At 43.8% G+C, this 23781-nt stretch overlaps 2 protein-coding genes and 1 pseudogene across 3 annotated transcripts; all 3 read left to right on the forward strand.

Annotated features, from left to right (window-relative positions):
- Positions 1-365: 365 nt before the first annotated feature.
- On the forward strand, positions 366-2760 carry LOC101765863 ((E)-beta-farnesene synthase). Of its 2 annotated transcripts, none has more exons than XM_004972826.2 (6): positions 366-835; positions 941-1307; positions 1448-1666; positions 1745-1880; positions 1965-2216; positions 2296-2760. In XM_004972826.2, exons 1-6 carry the CDS (start codon positions 454-456, stop codon positions 2575-2577), a joined length of 1638 nt encoding a protein of 545 aa, XP_004972883.1. In that variant the 5' UTR covers positions 366-453; the 3' UTR covers positions 2578-2760. The 2 variants fall into 2 exon arrangements, with proteins under 2 accessions (XP_004972883.1, XP_022683124.1); XM_022827389.1 differs by having other exon boundaries at positions 1745-1868.
- Positions 2761-6557: 3797 nt separating this feature from the next.
- On the forward strand, positions 6558-17332 carry LOC101763574 (annotated as a pseudogene).
- Positions 17333-19429: 2097 nt separating this feature from the next.
- Positions 19430-22902, forward strand: LOC101763978 ((E)-beta-farnesene synthase). Its single transcript, XM_004974401.2, has 7 exons — positions 19430-19549; positions 20624-20891; positions 21083-21449; positions 21547-21765; positions 21867-22002; positions 22121-22372; positions 22557-22902. Exons 1-7 carry the CDS (start codon positions 19430-19432, stop codon positions 22836-22838), a joined length of 1644 nt encoding a protein of 547 aa, XP_004974458.1. The 3' UTR covers positions 22839-22902.
- The last annotated feature ends 879 nt before the right edge of the window (positions 22903-23781 follow it).

Consider the following 23781-nt stretch of genomic DNA (forward strand, 5'->3'; position numbering starts at 1 on the left):
CAGGATTGCAAGCCATCATCAACAACGGTTATATTACTGAAGCACTAAAAGTTTCAGATAGGTAGGCATCTTTTGTCAAGCAACATGGTCTAAACTTCATAGATTGTCTCTCCACCACCATCGGATACCACCAATATTGTTTAGCTGTCATCTAGTAAATATTCGATCTTCCCCTCAAATTCCCTTTGCAGGCAATTCAATTAGTTACATGTATTTGAGTTCCAATTATGTCCTCTCTAGTCATTTTCGTGCACCCGAATTTTTCAGAAGAAATTGACAAAACGTCTCACATGAAGCATGTGCACACATGCCCAAACAACAGTTCTCCCGGGCCTGATGTGCGTCTATATAAAACTGGGAACTCATCAGTCATCTTTCTCAAGCCATCCAACGCCCACATCGCCACCTGCTACCTAGTAACCTGTGTGCTGTGATCAAACCCCAGCGATTTCTATGGCGACCACCGTCCTTGCAACCTCACAGTCGTCGCCGGAGCATAATCCCCGGCCATACACCCCGAGCCCCTGGGGCGACTTCTTCCTCACCCACCAGCTGTGCACGCCGGCAGAGCTCCTGTCCATGAAGGAGAAGGCGCAGGTTAAGGAGGAAGAGGTGAGGCGGATATTGCTGGCCACTGCCGCCTCGCCTGACCTGGTAAGTAAGCTGGACCTCGTCGACGTGCTGCAGCGGCTCGGGGTCGACTACCACTACAAGAAGGAGATTGACGAGTTGCTACGTGCCATTTACGATGACGAAGATGGTGGCTCTGATGACCTCTATGTCACCTCACTGAGGTTCTACTTGCTCAGGAAGCATGGCTACAATGTGTCCTCCGGTATGACAGATTGATGGCAAAATAGGACAACGTCCATTTATTTAGTATGCAATAATTTAGAGTTGGATTATTAGGATATGAATGACTGGTCAATTATATACGCAGACATTTTTCTGAAGTTCAGAGACGAGCAAGGAAACATTACCAGCGATGATGTGAACTGCTTGATGACGTTGTATGATGCTGCGCATATGAGAACACATGGGGAGAAGATACTCGACAGTATTATCACTTTCAACAAGACCCACCTCCAATCTGTGATGGAAACAGATTTGCAGCCGGAGCTCGCTGAGGAGGTGAGGTTCACATTGGAGACAACTCGGTTCAGGCAGGTTAAGAGAGTGGAGGCGAGGCGCTACATCCCAGTATATGAGAAGAAGGCTACGAGAAACGAGGCCATACTTGAGTTTGCAAAGCTCGACTACAACATCTTGCAAGTTCTCTACTGTGAGGAGTTAAAGGAACTAACGATGTAAGTAGGCATGTACTTTTTTTTTTGGCAAGCAGTAAGCATGTACATTCCTATGAGTTGGTCGTCAACTTTCAGATGGTGAACAAGTACTGGTGTGAAGTACATTTTGCTAAACATATTCATTGGTCATCAACTTTCAGATGGTGGATGGATTTCAAGTCTCGGACAGACCTGAGATTTGCGCGGGATAGATTGGTGGAGATGTATTTTTGGATGATGGGAGTTGTTTATGAACCTTACTATTCGTACTCCCGGATAATGCTCACAAAGTTGGTCATGTCCGTGTCATTGCTCGATGATCTCTATGACAACTATAGCACTACAGAGGAGAGCCAGATCTTTACTACAGCTATGGAAAGGTACGCTTGACCTAGATAACATCATACAGAATTTATGCTTATGAAAAATAATTAACCTTTTCTTGAAATTGATGATAGGTGGGATGAAAAGGCTGCGGAGAAATTCCCATCATACTTGAGGGCTCTCTACAAAAATATAATAGGCACAACTGATGAGATCGTGGAAGAGTTAAAACTCCAGAATAATAAGCATGCTGAATTAGTAAGAAAACTGGTACGTTTGCTCAAATGATCACACCAAGAAACTACGAAATCAGGCACTTAAGTTAATTTAACATCACGTATATTTTCTGTTCAGATAATTGACGTCGCCAAATGCTACCACGCTGAGCTGAAGTGGCGTGATGAAAACTATGTGCCAACTAACGTTGATGAGCACCTCCAAATTTCAGTGTGTAGTAGTGCTTGTATGCATGTTACAAACCTTGCATTTATTTCACTAGGAGACAGGGCTAGCAAAGAGGCAGTTGAGTGGGCTTTCACGTATCCCAAAATTATCAGAGGTGTTTGTATAGTCGCGCGTATTGTTAATGACATCATGTCACATGAGGTATATAGAAAATCAGTTCATATACAATACATTGACATTATAATATTGCTAATCACTCCTCACTTTTATTTTCTTGAAGAGGGAACAAGCTTCGAATCATGTGGCATCCACAGTGCAAACTTGCATAAAGCAATATGGGGTCACAGTACAGGAAGCAAACGAAAAGCTCAGAATAATTATCGAGAAAGCATGGATGGACATCGTTGAAGAATGCCTCGATCAGAAACAATCCATGGAACTTTTAGAGAAGGCAGTCAATCTTGGACGAACAATGGATTTTATGTACAAGCGTGAAGACGCATACACCCTCTCTTTTAGCCTCAAGGACATTATAGCTTCAATGTACGTGAACTTCGTGTGAGTTTGATGATCCAGCATCAAGTATATGGCTTTTTGTATAATGCCAGGCTACGTTCAGAGGTCAACAATATTGTAAAATCAACCTTTGTGTGGTTGCAGCTCTTAGGCTATCCACACTTGTCAACCTCTATTTCCATACTCTAAAAAGAATATTCCATCCTAGTCATCAAGATTCTCTACTTTATACAAATTTCTTCCACACTCGTGTTATCTCTATCTCATACTCTATACTAACTACTCCATATTTTATTCCCCTCCCTTCCCCTTCCTCTTAGACTCTTCGTAGCGTGTTGGTTGGGTCTCTTTTATCCAATGTGGGCCTGTGTGCCTATTTTCGTATTGGGCTGAGCCCATAGCTACTACATAAATGGGAAATAACATAACTCACGAAAAAAATACCTGTGATCGAGGGGCACTGGCACGTTTCGCGGCAATGTTAAACATCACGCAAGCTGCTGGCAACCAATTCATAGCGCACCCCTCGACCAGTTCATTCCAATTTTTGTTTCTTTCTAGGTGGCCCCAGTACCTTCCACTCCTATCTTCACTAGAGTGGAAGGTGGTCCGGACCTGGTGCCTAGCCTACATAACGTAGGGGGCTACTCTAACCTCTGAACCCTGATACAGCGTGCTGTGAGCTAGCATAATATTTGGAATTTCAACGAACTTTTGTGTTATCCATGCACTGAAAATGCCCAAGAGTCTGACGCACTTAGAAAATGTATCATGCATGCAACTGTGAGTTAGCACAAGGTACTTAGTCCATGCGATGGCGATGGAAGCCAAAGGAAGCAATTCCTTTATTGTGATTGAAGCATTTTCCACCAAACAGATCGGAGCATTTGTGTCCGCATATTTCATTGTGCAAATACATACTATTTCCTATTTTCCCACCGCATCTCAACATGTGAGTACGTCATCAATTTTGGTCACCATAACCAACTTGTACAGCTCTAAATTGAAGAAAAAGAACTATGATTTGAGCTCCGACGTCATGATATTCTTTGATCCATCTCCACTGCCGCAGAATTAATGTGTTTAACTTCACCAAAACTTGCCTGATTTTTCCGGTAACTACTGAAATAGTCTAGCTCCAAATTTTGATAAAACTAGCTTAAAATTGTTAAATGTCATATACTTTTTAGTTGTCAACTAATTATATAGTTCAGTTGGTTATTTTAATTTTGGTAACAGCATGTCCATTCAAGTTTCAATCTTCGACTAAAACGCACTGGTGCTCACATTTTTGACTAATTAGTTATTCTTTTAGTCATAGGCTACATTCTGTTCTCATCGACAGTGAGACATCTAGGATGACTTTCTTAACGTATTAACGTTTAAGAAAATGCATGATGATAGATGAAGTACCGCACACCAAGATCTAGAAGGACATAATAAGCATTGAATCCGAATCTACAGTGTAATCCATGCAGGCATGCAATTAGCAATTAATCACGCAATACAAATTCTTGGTCGAATTGTCTCATATTCCTGCCTCTAGTATACATTGCATGTGCAAAAGATATGTAACGTGCGAGTAGCCGAGTACCCTAAACGATGAAGTTGGAATATATAGTAGCAGAGAAGGAAAACAAATTCTTGGCTAGCAGTGGCTCAGCTCGCGTCCATACATGTGTCACTATTTCTCTAGAAGAGCAGCAAACACAATCAGCGTGGTACCCACATCTCTAATACTAGGAGACGGAGATTCATAATGAGCATCCAAACACAATCACGTGGTACACATGCAGACCTATGTTACACGGATACTTCGGTATGGCGCCGTGTCCCGTATCGGATACGTATCCGTATTGGATACGGAACGGATATGCATTGGATACGTATCTGAAAGTATCCGAAATAAAAATTAATGCTAAAAAAACCGATACACATTTCGGTACGTATCTGGGTGGCTCTTCAATACGGCCCTGCATCCACGACGGACCTTCGCCGGCTACGGCCCTCCGGTGAGTTTCTTCCCTTTTAGCTTCTCCGGCGACCAGCGGCCCTTAGCTTTCTCGATCTACTCTCTTCAGTTTCTTGAGTTCTTATTGTTCGATTTTCCAGATCCCTTTCGTGATGCAGATGGAAGCAACAAATTCGTGATGCAGATGTGAACTGCTGAACTCTATTTGTATTGGTGTAATCGTGTTTATTTATATTTTAAAAAATGTTGAAACGTATCAGCGTATTGGATTTTTTTGAGAAAATAACGTATTCACGTATCCGAAGTGTATCCGTATTTAGTGCAGCTTAGATGCACACACACCTCTAGAAGGGCAGCAAACACAATCACGTGCTAAGTCACGAGCATATGTTTGGATTTAACACTGGTAGAGAATGGACCTTTCATCCCGAGGCTCGGTACCGGTTGTATTTTAGCTTGGTACTAATGTGAACATAAGTACCGGACCTAAGGAATAGTTCCCGAGGAGCCCCGCATGAACCCCTTTAGTCCTTTAGTACTAGGTGGAGCTCCCACCCGGTACTAAAGGCCACCCTTAAGTACCAGGTGGGCTTGCCCCCCGGTACTAAAGGCATCGCATGCCTCCGCATCTTCCTCCGAACCGCCTCCCTCACCTGTAACTCCTGCACGTCCCCCACCTGCTATCTCTCTATCCTCTATCTCCTCCCCATTGCTATCTCTAGCTCTCTCCACTCCTCTATCTCCACCATCCCCACTGCCATTGCCTCCCCTCCCCCCTCAGCTTGCCCCTCACCGACGCAGTGAGGAGCAGCGGCAGGGCGAGGTGAGGCGGCGGCGGGCAAACGGGCAAGGGGGGTGGCGGGAGCAGCGGCAGGAACGGGCTGAGGTGGTTGGATGGCAGAGGGCGGCGGGTGGAGGGTGGGAGCGGCGGTGGGCAGGTGGGCGGCGAAAGGCCGGGCCCGGCGGTGGGCAGCAGGCGGGCTGGGGCAGCTGGCGAAGGCGGAAGGACAGAGGGGTGATGGGGGGCGGGACGGGGCGGGGCGGCTGGGTAGAGGCGGAGGCGGGGCGGGCGCGGGGGCACGCAATACAAATGTTCTATGCCTATGTCTTCATGTTTGTACCAAAACACAGATCCATCTCCTAGCAGTTCTTGAACCTGTGGACGGCGGTGCTGGTTTCATCATAGATGCCAATATGTCATACACCTACTCTTCAGGTACCAGCAAGTCCTTAGGTACACCATCAAGTGTGGTTCTCTCTACACAATGGGCTCTGTTCTACTAATTAAACTTGTCGATAAAAATAGAATGATAGGACCAACAAGTATAGCTTGGGTCGTTATTTGTTAATGGAGACGGTTGTACCTCTTGCATATGTAACACCCAGCTCCAAAATTTGTTTATGACCTAGCTCCTCATGTGGCACGGGTTCGTATGTGCATAGCACCTCTGTTACACTTTTGTCCTCACTTCACGTAAAAAGATTAAGCTCAAGATGCTACGTTTGGAATGACAAGCATTATAAGCTGGTCTTCACCCTTTTAAACTTCCAAGGTGGTACTAAACCCACCAACTACAACCACAATTGATCACATGGGCCAACAACCACTCTTATTAGAGGATATTTGGCTGGTGTATTACATCACATTAAGGATCAAACCGTCAATCTTAAGATCTACTAGTCCAGTCTCCTATAGGTATTGATGTGTGTGTCTTTGCATGTTTATGGTTCTAGTTACTACTACAGGTGTATGTACCCATATCAAAGGAAATTGCTTTTTTAAAAATAGCTAATAATGTAGTCATACATCACATTTATCATATGTGAAATGTCACAGAAAAGCCATTTCCTTTCAATTTGATGTGATGTACGATTACAAAAATAGTACCCCTACACCATTGAACCCATCCGAGTGGAAGCCTTGGAGCGAACTGAACTTCAGTAAAGTCTTTTTTTTCTGAAAAGGAGGAGCAACTTCTGTTATCAACACTCAAGTGGACATTGATGTGATGATGTATGGTGGCTATATATACAAGGGCAGGGAAGGTGCCACCATGGTTGTAAAAAGCCCTAGGAACCAAGGAAAAAGATGGAGGTTCTATGAGCTTCTCAGGAAGAAGACGAGCATCACGCACCCTACCTTGTGGGGTGATTTCTTTCTTCATCACATCCCATGTCCTCCAATACAAGTATGTTTTAGTTATTATGATCTATAAGTGCATCTTCTCTTCTCTCAAAGGAATTTTCTTTTGCTAAAAACCAGAGTTTGTTTTGGATAATTCCTAGTGTGGCATAATTTAGTATATATACCAGTAAAAAGATGTATAACTTTTCTTTTTTCGTCCCATTTAAAAGATACATTCGCGACGAAATAGGTACAATGACCAGGCTAAAGAATATTGCGCATTCAATTTAGGTCATCACATAGAAGAAAGGGTTGGGTTTAAAAATAGATCAAATACCCTCACTGAAAGGGGCATATAAAACATAGATCTTGATCTTCCATGAACAGCTGGGATTGGATCATCACTATACGAAGGAGATCCATGAACAGCTGCGCAATGTCTCTGAAGCTGGGGACAGAGATCTTGATCTTCCTACAACGTCCCTTCAGTTCTATGTGCTCAGGAAGCATGGATATCGTATTTCTTCTAGTAAGATTCCAAACAAATTATTCTTAACTACCTTGTATTTCCGTATCCAAAGCTTTAAATAACACTACAAGAAAATTTTAGCCTACAGCATCAAATCAAAATAATAAAGATGGTGTCTTTTATACTTTCAGAATCTTGTGGGACTCCATATAGTGTCTAGAACAGAGGAAACTATCCATACAGCACCTTGAATTATACTATTCCATCATTATACCTTATTTGCTTCATAGTTTATAATTTTGGCTAATGTAATTAGATGCCTAAATTTGTTGATGTTGCAGACGTATTTCTGAAGTTCAGAGATGGCAGAGGAAATGTTGTAAGCAATGATGCAAGATGTTTGTTGAGACTGTTTGATGCTGCACAACTTAGAGTGCATGGGGAAGAAATACTTGACAATATTGTCACTCTCACGAAGAGTTAACTTCAATGCAATGTAGAAAATTTGGAGCCGGAGTTGAAAGAAGAAGTGAAATATGCGTTGAAAATACCTCTTTTAGGAGACTCAACAGAGTAGAAGAAAGACAATATCTCTCAATATACGAAAAACATAATGCACATAATGATGCAATATTGGAGTTTGCAAAATTGGACTTCAAAATTTTACTAACTCTATACTATGAGGATCTAGATCTTACATCGTAAGCACAGTCACTAACTGAAAACTGATATTGTAATGAGTACTTCCACTATAAATATCTCTATAAATATGCAAATAAAACACATATTGTATATATAACTACAGGTGGTGGATAGAGTTCCAAACTCATGCAAGCACATCTAAGTATGCACGAGATAGGATGGTGGAGATGCATTTTTGGATGCTCGGGTTGCTCTTTAAACCCCAGTATTCATATTCACAAAAAATGCTAACGCAATTGTTTATGATCGTGTCTATACTTGATGACTTGTATGAACCACAGAAGAAGGCGGCATCTTTGCTACAGCATTGCAAAGGTTTTCATAACTTCTTATTCAAATTCAACATGCTTCTTCTACAGTAGCAGACATATATACTCTTCATTGTTTCTTTTTATGATACTCTTTGTGCAAATATCATAATATGTTATACCAATTCGGACATTATTTATAACATGTTATGAAGATGGGGCATGTTTTATTCATTGTTACTCCTAACCACATTTATATACAAAATTTTATAGTCACTCGATGTAAATAATGGAAATTATTTTAGCTACTATGATCATAAAAATATGCCCTTTCGACATCAAAATGTGCCAAAAACCAAGCTATTATCATACAATACCATGTATTTAGGAAAGGAACCAAGTTAAAATAGTTCGTAAGACTGCAAGGACATGTACTAAGAATATTATAACTAACATTATCTCAAACTACTTGTGGTTTGCAGCTATCTTGTCCATACTACGAATTTGCATCTGTGAAGTCTCAAAGGCCATTAATTATTTTTTTATGATACACAATCAATTGTAGCTATTTGCAGATCATATCTATTAGTTCTATTTCTTAATGCTTGTAAGAAAATCACAGTTGATGGAAATGGCAGGTGGGATGAAGAAGCATCAGGGCAATGCCCAGCATACCAAAGGATCTTATATATAAATATACTTACCACTGTAAAAGCTACTCCCTTCATCCCAAATTGTAGGTCATTTTAGTTTTTTAGGTTCATAGATATTATTATGCATCTAGATATAGTGTATATTTAGATGCATAATAAACCTAGAAAAGTCAAAACGACCTACAATTTGGAACGGAGGGAGTATCGAGGAAGAACTGAAACTTCAAAAGAACAAGCATGCCAAGTTGGTAAAATGATTGGTATGGATTCTCTAATCTTATCGAAACAATAAGTTTTAACTGCAGAAACAAAATTTGTATTACCATACGAGAAAAATTATGGTGCAAGGGGCATAAATAAAATAATGTATAGTAATGTATTACCTTAATTTTTTTAAATGTGGACATGTTGGTTCCATCTAGTGTGTAACACTCAGGATGCGCAAAGGTTAAAATATGCTTTGTATGTTGGAATACATAAAGATGGTAGGCGGAAGTTGACTTTTAGATTCGTCGCTTGTATGGATAAACGGAGGCCATGGTTGCGTAGAGCTCGTCGTATTCATTCCGTTTGATCACTCATATGTACCATTTGGAGTTCGTCATGAATTTATGGATGCGGCATTTTTCACCCATAGGTGCTACAGTAACCCCGCGTAGCTACAGTTGTTGCAGCTACAGTTGCCCGGTTCCATCTGGTTGTCAAAGTTCTTTTTTTTTCTTCCTTTTCCCTTTCCACCATGACCCCACTTCTTTTCCAAACTGTCAAAGTCCCTACATCTCCTACCCTGTGCGCCGCCACCTTCCCTTGCCGTGCTCCACAGGACGGAGAGAGGGAGAACAAGAGAAAAGAAGGAAATTAGGGTACGCCGCCATCCGTCATCACCGTTCCTCTCCAAAAATTGGCTGGGCTTCCTTTCTCTCCGTTTTCCCCAATTGATTGCCTTTCCTCGCTGTTCAAGGTGGTGCCGCCATGTGTGGTGTAGTTTAGATGCAATCGACAGGGATGCCGTGACGTTCGTTGCTAGGGAGAGGAAAACGACCGAGTGTCATCGTTGGGATCGCCGTCGTCGTCGTTGTCCTTGCTGTTTTCAAGCGGAAACCCTAGGTTAATGACAAGGGGAAACCCTAGGTGAGATGTACCCCCGCTGTAATCTATGTTTTCCCAAAGGTTTTAGATATTCTAGCATGTGCGTGTAGCGGCACTCGACACCGTCAAGGGGTAGGGTAAAGTTTTGCCCTTGTCACTGTGTTCAGCATGTAGTCAATCTGTGCAATTTTCAGTAATAGCTGTTTTACATCCTCTTAATGGCTTCAAAAAAATATAAAACTTGTATATGAATTTTATAAGATTTGCAGAGCTTTCCATAGCCATAAACAACACCACAATCAGATTCTATCAGTTTTTCAGTCTCGTAATTCTAGGCAGAATCTGTTGACCTACAGTTTAGGCAACCCAAATGAAAGAATTAGATCTTTGGATGAATAAAGAAGTTGTAGGCAATTTCATAAGTGTAGAGAAGTAAATATGGGGAAACACCACACACCCTAATGAGGGGGGTGACCTCTATTATATAGCCAATATGGATTGGAGTACAAGGAATACAATCAAGTGTACATGGAAAGAATAAATACTTCCTAATACACATATATATTTCCTAATACCCGCCCGCAGTCGTAGCGGGAGGATCACGGATCCAAAGACTAGACCTAAACTCAGTGAACAAAGGAGTCGGTAGGCCCTTTGTCATGATTTCCATGAACTGGTGAGAGGACGGCACATGGAGGACCCTGACCTCACCCAATGCCACCTTCTCATGGACGCAGTGGATGTCAATCCCAATGTGCTTCGTGCGCCGATGATGCACCGAGTTAGCTGTCATGTAAACAGCACTCACATTGTCACAGTAAACAACAGTGGCCCAAGCAAGCAGGACATGATGCTCCTGAAGAAGTTGGCAAAGCCAGCAACACTCCACCACAGAATGGGCCATAGCCCTGTACTCCGTCTCAGCACTGGAATGAGACACGTGGTCTGGCGCTTGGAGGACCAAGACACCAGATTGTCGCCGAGGTAGACGCAGAAGCTGGAGGTGGAGCGTTGAGAGTCCGGGCAGCTAGCCCAGTCGGCGTTAGAGTAGGAAGTCAGAGACTGAATAGAGCTGGTGCCGATGTGAAGCCTGAAGGAGAGCATGCCCTTCACATAGTGTAGGATGCGCTTGATCAGGGCAAAGTGGGGCTCGCGCGGGTCATGCATGAAGAGGCACACCTGCTGAACTGCATACACCAGGTCAGGTCGAGTCCGAGTGAGGTACTAAAGAGCCTCATCAAGACTCCTATACTCAGAGCCGTCCTTGAGCTTGGCACCGTCGTGTGCCGAGAGCTTGGCATGAGTGTCAACAGGAGTTGCTGTAGAGTCACACTCAGCCATGCTAGCACGCTGAAGAAGGTCCAGGGCGTACTATCATTGGGACAGCAACAGGTCCTGGGAGGAACGCATGGCAGTGATGCCGAAGAAGTGGTGAAGATCGCCAAGGTCCATCACGGCGAACTCGGAGTGGAGATGCCCCATGATGTGCTGGAGGAGAGTCGAGGATGAGGCGGTGAGGACGATATCGTCGACGTAGAGCAGCAGGTAGGCGATGCTCGGACCTTTACAAAGAGGAAGGTGTCGGAGGTGGAGGCAATGAAACCGAGCTATCGAAGGAAGGAGGCGAACCGCTGGTACCAAGCCCTCGAGGCCTGCTTCAGGCCATATAAGGACTTCTGCAGGAGACAGACGTGGTATGGGGCGACGGGATCGACGAAGTCTGGAGGCTAGACAGTCTCCACGAGGTGTCCATGAAGAAACGCGTTCTTCATGTCCAACTGATGGATCAGCCAGGCACGAGAAGTGGCGATGCTGAGGACAGTCTGTATGGTCATCGATTTGACAACCGGGCTGAAGGCCTCGTCATAGTCAATGCCATGGCACTGGAAGAAGCCACGAACCACCCACCACGCCTTGTGCTGGGTGACGGAACCATCGGCGTGGAACTCATGTCGGAAGATCCACTTGCCTGACACAACATTAGCATCGGGCGACCGTGGGACGAGGTGATAGGTGTCGTTGTCAAGGAGGGCCTAGAACTCATTGACCATGGCAGCTTGCCAGTTGTCATTAGCCAAAGCACTACGATAGTTCACCGGAATTGGAGAAGGCGAAGAAGGAGTCGTGGCCGTCAAGCCCCTGTAGTGTACCCGCTGGATGGCCCCAGTCATAGACCGAGTGACAGGGCGCGGTGGAGCAGAAGGTGGTGCCAGGGTAGGCACAGGGGGTGCCAGGGCCGCGGGCGCCAGGGGCGCCAGGTCGGGCGCCAAGGTTGCGAGCGTCAAGGCAGACGACAGGGACACCAGGGCCGCTGGCGCCAAGGGGTCGTGGGCGCAACGGGCGACGGGGGCGCCAGAGGCGCAGGGCATCACTGGGTGTAGTGGCAGAGCAGGGGCGCCACCAGCGGGCTGGTAGGCACCAGGCCGGCGGAAGAAGGGAGAGCTAACTGGGGACCCCTGGGGAAGGGAGTAGGGGCGGTGCTCGAGGGGGCCGCACCTGAGGACCTGCTAATAGATCTGGCGGGCAAGGCCCGCCGAAGGAGCCTGGTACGCGGCCGGTCCACACACCAGTATTGCGGGGTCATCGTCAGTGAGTTCCTGCAAAACAACCAGTGAGGGCAGCGGTTGCTCAACGTCTGAGGATGGAGCAACCGAGGTGGGAGTAGGAGCACCTAAGGGACTTGACAAGAGGATGTCGAGCTGTGATAGGGGGGTGGGGTGGAGGAGAAGGGAAAAATAGACTCGTCGAAGACAACATGGTGAGAAATAATGACTCGACGGGTGAACAAGTCAAGGCAGTGGTACCCCTTGTGAGAGGAGGGATAACCAAGGAAGATGCATGCTGTGGAGCGAGGAGCAAGTTTGTGGCGTGCCATGGCTAAAAGGTTAGGATAGAAAAGACAACCAAATACACGCAAGTGAGAGTACTCGGGAGGCTAGGAATATAGGAGGCAGTAGGGAATATCATTCTGGACGGTGGAGCAGGGGCGCCTGTTCAGAAGATAGGTAGTGGTGGCGAGTGCCTCAGCCTAGTATCAGGCATCCATAGAAGACTGAATCATCAAGGTGCGAGTCACATTATTAAGAGTACGGAGGACACGTTCGGCTTTCCCATTCTGTAGAGATGTATATGGACACGAAAGGCGCAAGTGAATGCCCCACGAAGCCAAGAAGGACATGAGGGTCCTGTTGATGAACTCTACCATTATCAGCCTGAAGACTTCGGATAGGCAGACCGAACTGTGTAGTGGTATATGCATAGAAATTAACAATATGTGTGGACACGTCAGACTTGTGGACTAGGGGAAAGGTCCAGCAAAAATGAGAGTAGTCATCTAAAATGACTAAATAGTAGCGGTAACTAGAAACGCTAGTGATAGGAGACGTCCAGACATCATAATGAATAATTTCAAAAGGATTAGTGCTGCGAGAGTGGGAACTAGAAAAAGGTAACCACACATATTTGTCCAACTGACATGAATGACATAAAGTATGAGTCCCTTTATTACAAGCTATGGAGGAATTAAGTCTAAGAGTGTCGATGGCGGCGGGACCCGGATGACCAAGACAAAGATGCCACAAGCTGGAGGAGGAGGCGAGGCCGGCATAGGGAGCTACTGGGCTGGCGACGGGTGGGATGGTGTAAAGATCGCCAGCACTATTGCACCGAAGAATCACGCGTCTAGTCTGGATGTCCTTGATAGAAAAACCAAGAGCGTCAAATTCTATAGTGCAGTTATGGACTAAACTGACGAACAGAAATCAGGTTATGGACTAAAGAAGGAGAAGACATTATTTAGGTGGGACTGTGAAGTCGGGGTGGATAGGGTGGAGTTGCCACGGCATGTAATAGGAAGTGTCTGACCGTTGCCTAGGGTGATGAAAGAATGAAAGGGAGGTAGGTGAGAGTGAAGTATACCATCAGACGATGCCATGTAGCCAGAGGCACCGGAGTCAACCACTCAGCCACCATTCTGCTAGGCCATCTAATTGAGGGTAGCAACCAGACCGGCCTAATCCCACATCGGAGCCACCGGGGGCACTTGGACAAGCGAGGAAAGGAGTGTACGCCGTGTGTGCCTGGGGCGGCGGGCCTAGGAGTCCGGGGGCAGAGGTGCGCTAGCCGCCCCCGCCACCAGATCCATTGCCACTGGCCTGCTGCTGTGCTTCGTAGGGTCCAGTCCCTGGACTAAAGCAGAGCCACAGATCGGAGGGGTGTGGTTGGCCGGCCTACTGTCCACCAGAAGCAGGCTGCTGGAACCAGCCGCCACCTCTCTTACCGTTCCACTTCTTCTTGCCACCGTCATTGCTGCCCTTCTTCTAGTTGAAGGCGCCGCTGCTGCTGCTGCCCTGGACCAAACAAGAGGAGGAGCGGCACCCGCCCGAACAGGTAGAGGAGGAAGACGTCGAGCCGGTCGCGGCAAGTAGGACAGTGGAGTTGGAGACCTTCTCCTCGTTGGTGAGGTGAAGCTCCTTCAAGGCCAGCATGTCGCGGGCCTGGGCGAAGCTGGGGAAGCCGGTGGTGGAGTTGGCGATGCCGTCAGCGATGATGGAGTAGCGTGGGTTGAGGCCGTGGAGGAGATTTAGGACAAGCTGGGAGTCCTAACGGAATGGCCGATGTCGCAGAGGGCGTCGGCGAGGGTCTTTATGCACTGGCAGTACTCAGTGATGCAGGAGTCTCTTTGCATCATGAAGTGGAAGTTGTGGCTGAGGAAGATCGCCCGGGACTGCTTGTTGGCGCGGAAGAGTCCCTCGATGGTGAGCCAGCGATCCCAGGCGGTCTAGTTGTCATCGTTCATGGTGAGGTTGAGGACGGAGTTGTCGACGAAGCTGAAGAACCAGGAGCGGACACAGCAATCTGCTTGATCCCAGTCAAGATCCTGGTGACGAGGCACCACCATGCCATCGATGTGCGACTTGAGTCCAAACTTGCCGCACATAGACTTGAAGAAAGATGCACACTTGGAGTAGGCGGAGGACTTCATCGTCAACATCATGGGAACATGAGACTTGACGGAGATGGTGGCGTAGGGGTGGACGACGAGCGGCAGTGTCGGGTACAGGAGGAAACTGCAACTGTTGCCGGGCACATCACCGGCAGGAGGAGCACGAGGCGCCTGATGAAGAGGCAAGCCGCCACCAGGAGGGGCGCCACCGCCGGCGCCAGGAGGTGGACCAGGAGGTGGCCCAGAGGTGCCACCGCCGACTCCAGGAGGAAGCACAGGGGCGCCAGAGCCGCCAGGAGGGACGGTGGCGACGCTGGAGGTCAAGAGGCCGCCGCCGAATAGGGAGGAGTCGGCGGTGGAGTCGGTGGCCATAGGAGGGAGGCGGTGTGGCACCGGCGTAGGAAGAGGAAAGAGCGCCGCCGCACAGGTGGGCGCCTAGGGTTTAGGCGCAACGGGGAGGAGGAGTGGAGCGAAAGGAGAGTCCCAGATTAGATTGATTCCAGTCTCGTGATACCATGTAGAGAAGTAGAATATAGGAAACACCACACACCCTAATGGGGGGTAACCTCTATTATATAGCCAATATGGCTTGGAGTACAAGGAATACAATCAAGTGTATATGAAAAGAATAAATACTTCCTAATACACATATATACTTCCTAATAATAAGATTTCCAGATTGATTAAGTGCATCTTCATATGAATTTTGGAGCTCCAAATATACCTGTTTTATTAGGACTATTTTGTTGTTGTCAGATTTTCAGTTTGAGGTTCATCTCAAGATTAGCCTATGTTCATGATTTTTCCTCTATTTATGGATCACTAGGAAGTTGTAATTTATGAAGTTATCTTTCATATGGCACAAGATGGGAATTTTTAGCCATCAGAATTAAAAGATATAAAAAAGAGAAGCAACAGAGTTGTTGTCATGTCTAGATTTGTTTGTGTTTTTTGAGAATGTCGGGTTCAAGCGTAGGAACACTTTGAATTATGTTGTTTATGCTTGTGTGTTTGTGTTGGTGATGAGTTATATTTGTAAACAGATGGTGCACCATCAGATCATGCTTAGCTCACGTTCTTAGTCTTCGGTGAAGGCAAGTAAATGTAGTGATGTGGTCTACATGCTTTAACTTTGTTGTTTGAATTGTCTCCATTTAATTTCATTACCTCACACTAGCAAGATAAATCTGAAATTTTTCTTTATATTGAAGTATCTTGTTCCAGTTGAGGCTTTACTTTTGAAGTTATGACTTTGAAGTATATAAAGTTCATGCATTGCAATCTTGCATTCGCATTCTTATGTTATTTATGCATATGAAGAAACTGTAGTCGGATTGGCGCGGTCAGTACCAAGACAGCAACGCACATTGAGATATAGCAATGTGGTTGCAGCCCTCACCTCCTTCCTTGGGGATGTGTGGGTAGAAGTGAAGTCATGCATTGCATTGCACCATTCGCATTTCATTATGAAGTGTTATTCGGAAGTATTTATTTATCTTACTACCTGAAGTTATGTGGTGCTTCTTTTATAGTAATGACTCTTAAATTTATGCTTAATATATTGTGATTTAAATGATTTGGTTGAAATAGTTTGCTTGCTGAGGTTTTCCATAAACCTCATACGTTGTTTCCCCTCCACAGGTTCTTGAGTTTGGAGGGTGCTTGGTTGGATGGGGAGTAGCAGCACGCGTGTACACACTTCTTCATATATATATTTTGGACACATGTGTTGTAATAAAAATGTTTGGTTGTGCAGTTTTTTGCTTTGCTTTTAATCTCATATTTGGCAGTTTGTAAGATATTCTATCTAGATGATTTAAGTTGCTTCCGTGTGCTGTTTATTTATCTTTGTTGCTGTATTTTATGTGTGTGTTGTAGTAGTTGTAGTGTAGTGTTATGCCTGTAGTATTTATGTTGCTGCTGTTCTAGGGTGTTACATAGTATATGCGTAATTATGAATATGCAGCTGCAAAAATAATGTTGTGAGCAAATTTTGTTGTATGTATTTAGATAATCGACCTGGCCAAATGCTATCATGCTGAGGCAGAATGACGTGACAAGAAGTATGTGCTAGGCACCGTTGAAGAACATCTAAGAGTTTCAGCACGTAGTAGTGGTTGTATGCACTTAACCAGCCAGGGATTCATTTCAATCGGAGATGTGGCAACTACGGAAGCTATTGAGTGGGCTTTTACCTATCTGAAAATTATCCGAGCTGTTTGCATTATTGCACGTCTTGCTGATGATATAATGTCACACAAGGTACTACTTAATTCTATATTTTCTAGAAGAAAATAAATAATAAACTTAGAATAGAACTGTTCCCAACTTTTCACTTATTCTTTTTTGTGAAGCGAGAAGCCGCCTCCTATCATACCTACGGTTCAAGCTTGCGCGAAAGAGCATGGCATCACAGTAGAGCAGGCCACAAAAAAGCTTAGAGAACTGATTGAGGAAGCATAACCAATGGCTCTTCTGGATAGCGCAGTCAGCCTGGCACGTACAATGGAGTTTTTATACAAAGATGTCGATGGATACACCGAATCCTACAGAATCAAAGACACATTGGATTCACTATATGTGAACCTAATACACTGAATTAAATTTGATAACGCTTGCGAGTGCCGACGAACTTACCTCAGATAAATAAAATAAATATGCAAAATTGGCCGGAGTTGCTGCTCCGTAGCCATTCGGTGATTGCCTTATCTTCTACAAATGCATTCCACGATTTCCAGCTCTGTATGCTCCATTGCTTATGCCTGCTACAATAGGCTCACCTTCCGGGCCCTCTGCATTTGTTTGGTTCCCGGCGATTCCTCCCATTGATACAGACAAAGCCGCTGTCACCATGCGTGCATGCCCACATGATGGCTTAGTGTTGTCTCCTAGTCTGGTTGATGGTTGGTGAAAGTTCAGCCATCTAGCAACAGAATTAGGCATGTACCGGCCTGATGCAGGATTGCAAGCCACATCAGCAATGGTTATATTACTGAAGCACTAAAAGTTTCAGATAGATAGGCACTGAATCATTTGCATCTTTTGTCAAGCAACATGGTCTAAACTTCTTAGATTGTCTCTCCACCACCATCGGATACCACCAATATCGTTTAGCTGTCATCTAGTAATTATTCGATCTTCCCCTCAAATTCCCTTCGTGCACGCGAACTTTTCAAAAGAAAAAATTGCAGTTATTGTTTTATCCCAAGAAGCTGGTAGTTGCCTTAGTGGAGAGGGCTCCCCTTGGTGAATTGTGGCTGCAGTGAACGTAATCACTGAGCTCATCTTCATGATCCGAACTATGAACATGGTGTATGAATAGTCAAACATAATCGTTTCGATTAAACTGTATTTAGCGATTTATAATCGACCATCAGAGCGACGTAACGGATATGGTCAAACTTTTATTATTTAGCTACCCTGCTGCCATTTGCTATTTCCATTCATTAAACTGTTTCATTACGTACATACAGCTTGATGGTACTAGGAATCTAGCTACAAAGTGCAAACAGGAATTGTTTGTATAATGAGTACACCCGGCCCCATGATCGAATACTTTGGCTGGTACGGCATCTTTATTCCAGGTTTGACAATGAGGAGAAAATGATACTGCCGACTGTTAAGAATGCCTTTCGCGTATGTCACGCATGGCGGCTGGCCGGCCGGCCGTATGGCCCAATGAGCCTACATCAGAAGCAAGATGAGGTGCGGGTTTACTTTGTTAGGGATGATCATCTCTTTGTTAGGAGTAGATTGGGACGTTATTTCTAGAGTGCTTGTTAGTCAAGTCAGTAAATCATATTTCTTAGAGGCGGCTGAGTACTTGTCAGTCAAGTCAATGTATAGATTGCATTTGTTAGAGAGGCGGCTAAATAGATGTCAACCAGTCCTCTATTTGGAATCAAGCAAGTAAGAAATTGCCAACAGAGATCCATTACTCTACAAGGCTAAGAAAAACGCCCAACAGGCGGGGATACTATAAACCTGCAAAACAAAAAAGGCTAAATCTAATAAGGATGCCAGTAAGCCTCAGCTTTTACAGTCCAGCTTATTACAATCAGTTTCTAAAAATCTACAAAACTTTTTCACGGTTTGTAGCTAAAACAAACATGCCATTAATTATAGTTAGAACTATATATTACTTCCTCTGTCCCAGAGTATAGCTATATTTAGATTTTTCCAAAGTCAAACTTTCTTAACTTTGGCCAACTATATCTCTAAAAATAATTTATTTCAAATAGAAAAGGTTACATATATATGATTATTTTTATGTTATTAGTCTCTATGATTATTTCGCTATTCGTAATCAAAATTGAAAAAAGGTTTGACTTTGAAAAAATCTAAACATAGCTATATTCTGGGACGGAGAGAGTACATTAAGTTCATGCCTTCTCCTTGACCTATATATTTTTTCGTGCAAAGTCATTGGTGAGAAATTAGCTTTGAAACCTTTTTGCTCGGGTAGGTCCAATTTGAATCCCTTCATCAGTCATCACAGATATAATAATGCAAGTACATCCTGCAGTCAACTAATATTCAAAGAAGCGAATAGCTACACTCATACGATGTATGACGTTTTGCAATCACACCCCAAGTTTGCAAGTCTATAATTAGAGGCCAGGAGCCCAGCCATCATCTCCAAGCCACCAGCCTGCAGCCTCTCTCCAGCAATCACAACCCGATCCAGCAGTCAGAATGTCGACCACGGGCGATCCTATCCTCCAGGTGTCACAGGCGCAGCGCAAGGGCCGGTCATACACCCCCAGCCCTTGGGGTGACTTTTTCCTCCATCACGTCCCATATACTCCATCACAAGTACTCCCTTCCTTCTAAAGTACTATAGGCTAATTTAGTTTTATTAATTCTAAGTGAAAATTCTCTAACTTTTATCACATTTAAAGAAAAATAGATGAGCATCCACAATACTAAATAAATGCAATAACTTAGCCAAAAGATTTGATGTTATACGTGTTAGTGTGTTTTTTCGATAAATTAGATAAATTTGACATAGAACAAAACTAAAAATGATTTACACTTGTGAATAGTGGGAACACATACAAGACGATTTTCTACAAAAGTATAACCATTTAGCTCCATCGCAGCTGCAGTAAAAAGGACGATGAGATTGATCAATAATCACACATATATAAAACATCTTTCTTCGATAACGGATGTCTATTAATTTATGAAGTTTTTACATCGAGATGGTAACAGTATTTGAAAAGCATTCCCAGCCATTGCATATCTAGGATACACAAGGCCAAAAATGGAATGTAAGAACACGTACTCTAATGACTAGCAATCCAAAGACTAACTGCCACCCATGTACCTGAGTAAAAAAAACTCCTTAGGTACAAGCACCAACTGATGAGATGCTACTGCATAAAACGCATTTGCTTGTCTTTTACTTTATTTCCATGCAAGTTAAATACCAAGGTTGGGACATTTTACATCTTGTTGTGGGGCAATTGGTATCCAGTGCACGTATAGTATTTGGTCGGCAAGTAGTAGTGCATTTCAAAACCTTTTTGATAAAAACTGCTTTATGATGTGCTTATAAAACTACTCTGCTTACCCAAAGATCGAATTTCAGGCCCAATATAGTGAAAGTAACGAAAAAGAGAATTTTCTAACAGATGATAAATGTAATGGAGAAAAGCACCACACAATAAGACAGATGCTGCTTATTATTGTTGCTTGTTCCTTCTAATACACTGTGACTTGGGCTTTAAGTTTTAAAGGGTGCACAAGAACATTTACTCCAGCTAGAAAATTTTCCAAAAAAATATTATGTTGATTTAAATAGGCTTTCTTGTCCATTGGTGGACCAAATGGTGCTTGTGCACTAGAGGTTTTGCCTTAATTCATTCATTTATCAATTTGATGCAGCTCTTGTCACTGAAGCAAAGGGCGCAGATAAAAGAGGAGGAGGTGAGGCAGATCATACTGGCCACCATTGCCTCCTCCGACCTGGCTCGGAAGATGGAGCTCGTCGACACGCTGCAAACGATTGGGGTCGACTACCACTACAAGAAGGAGATCGATGAGTTACTTTGTTCTGTCTACGATGACAAGGATGATATAGGCTCTGAAGACCTCTATATCACCTCCTTGCGGTTCTATTTGCTCAGGAAGCAAGGGCACACTGTCTCTTCAGGTAAGACAGCAAGTTAAAAGCTATATACTTTGAAATTTGCTATCTAGTTTTTATTTGTTTTGTTGACACGCTGCTGTTAGATATGTTTTAATTTGTTTAAAGTGGTATTATGTGTAGTAGACTAGTAGTCTACAACTTTAGTTGCATTGACATGAACAAATGAATGAATGAATGTTCAAATACGTATACAGATGTGTTTCAGAAATTTAGGGATGAGCAAGGAAACATTTCGAGCGATGATGTCACCTGCTTGCTGATGCTGTACAATGCTGCGCATCTGAGAACTCACGGGGAGGAGATACTTGACAGCATCATCACTTTCAACAAGATCCGCCTCCAATCTTTGATGACGAAAAAACTGGAGCCAGAGCTGGCAGAGGAAGTGCAGTGCACATTGGAGACACCTCGGTTCAGACGGGTCAAGAGAGTGGAGGCAAGGCGCTACATCTCAGTATATGAGAAGAAGGCTACGCGAGATGAGACCATACTGGAGTTTGCAAAGATGGACTACAACATCTTGCAAGCTATCTACTGCGATGAGTTGAAAGAACTTACAATGTAAGGAGACACATCACTATAGCAATAATAAGTTAGTGAAATTTCTTACAACCAACAATACTATGCTGACAATATACATTTACTCGTTGACTTATAGATGGTGGAAGGATTTCCAATTAGGGACGGACCTGAGATTCACACGGGACAGAATGGTGGAGCTGCATTTTTGGATGATGGGAGTGGTTTATGAGCCTTATTACTCATATTCACGGATAATGCTGACTAAGTTCACCATATATGCGACCATGTTCGATGACCTTTATGACAACTATGGAACCACAAAAGAGAGTAATATCTTCACCACAGCCATGGAAAGGTTCGCCTAGCTCACTTCTTGAAATCAGATTAAACATATAGCTAGGATGAACAAAGTTTACACATTGCTAAAACTACCTCTGCTTGAAAAACTGATGGCAGGTGGGATGAACAAATCACAGAACAGCTCCCAGCACACTTGAAGGCACTCTTCATCAACATACTTAACAGTACAAATAAGATGGAGGAAGAGTTAAAATTTCAGAAAAACAAGCATGCTGAATTGATCAAAGAACTGGTAGGTTGCTCAAAAAGAGATGTGACAAGTTCGTCTTAACATCTTGGTCAAAGAAAAACAAGCAAGAAACACATGGCAAGTTCATTTAATTTTAACATCTTGTACATCTTCTATTTAGGTTATCCACACTGCCAAATCCTACCATGCTGAGGTGAAATGGCGCGATGAACACTACATACCAACTAATGTTGAAGAGCACCTCCAAATTTCCATGAGTAGCAGTGTATGCATGCAGATTACAAACCTTGTGCTCATTTCACTGGGAGATGTGACTACTAGAGAGGATGTCAATTGGGCTTTCACCTTTCCAAAAATTATCAGGGGTGCTTGTATCGTGGGGCGCGTCGGCAATGACATCGTGTCGCATGAGGTTTACCAAATCTCTCCAGAAATAAACTTCTTAAACGTTGTAAAATCTTTTCATCAGTAGTGGAGATATTATATATTTATGTCATTCAGCCATTCTCCATCTTTTTAATTATTTCCTAACTCTATTCCCATTGTTGCATTCAAAAAAAACTCTATTCCCATTGTTGCCGTCATCCCTCTTGCAGCGGGAACAAGCTTCAGAGCATGTGGTGTCCACGGTGCAGACTTGCATGAACCAATATGGGGTGACAATGGAGGAAGCCAACGAAAAGCTTAGAGTTATAATCGAACAAGCATGGATGGACATCATCGAGGAATGCCTGGAGCGGAAACGTCCCATGACACTTTTGGAGATACCAGTCGACCTTGCACGAACAATGGATTTCGTGTACAAGCGCGACGATGCATTCACCCTATCGTTCAGCCTCAAGGACGTTATAGCTTCAATGTATGTGAACTCCGTGTGAGCTTATTGATCCAACATCAGTAGAAGCTGAAGCGAACAGGCCCAATTAAGAAGCACGAGGCTTTTTGGCGTATGTGGATTGACTCAAGGTACTCAAGGGTATATTTAATCCCAGTTTATAGAAATAATATGTGCAGTAGTGTTGTACTATCCTATTACATGTATTTATTTGGGCTCCTAATATGTCCTCTCTAGTCATTTTCCTGCATGCGAACTTATGCATGGTATAGTGAGTCATGTTGTTGTCTACTGTACAGTATCTTGCAGTAAAAGCAGTTGTGAATTGTGATACTAAATTTCAAATAAAGAGGACAATGTTTTCGGTTGAGTTATCTCATATCTGCCTCTAATTTACTTGTGGAGAAGAAATGTGTGTGTAATGCACGTGAGAACAGCATCCACAAGTAATTATTCAAAACAAAAAACAGCATCCACAACCCCTGAAGATGGTGCCTGATACCTGTACATGATAGCTGATCAGAAAAAAGATGGATGTAGCTAATTATGATACCCTGTACATGATTTGGTACCTCTACCTCATAAAACAAAAGTTTGCAATTAAATCCCAATTTGTTTGCCTTGGAAATACATACATACATACAATTTCTACGGGCTAATACGATTTAAAAAAAAAGAGTGTTTGATTAAAAGGACTATTAAACTGGAGAGGACATAGACTTTCATTCCAAATAAAGGAAAATGGTACTACAAAGACGTCACATTAAATTTTGCTCAAGCGATGAAACCAGCACCATCACCATTATTAGCTAAGGCATTAATAAATAGAATAGATCAGGCCATTTTTAGCTTGTCAATTTCACATCAATCAAACCCGACAAAGCGAATGAGTGCCACGAAGGCCAGCCCATGATGGTGTCATCCGGCCCATTTAATGTTACCAGTTGATATGGGGGGCGTAAAGGTACATGTATGGGCTGGCCTGG

This window comes from Setaria italica, chromosome VI (assembly GCF_000263155.2).
Source record: "Setaria italica strain Yugu1 chromosome VI, Setaria_italica_v2.0, whole genome shotgun sequence".
NCBI classification, from domain to species: domain Eukaryota; kingdom Viridiplantae; phylum Streptophyta; class Magnoliopsida; order Poales; family Poaceae; genus Setaria; species Setaria italica.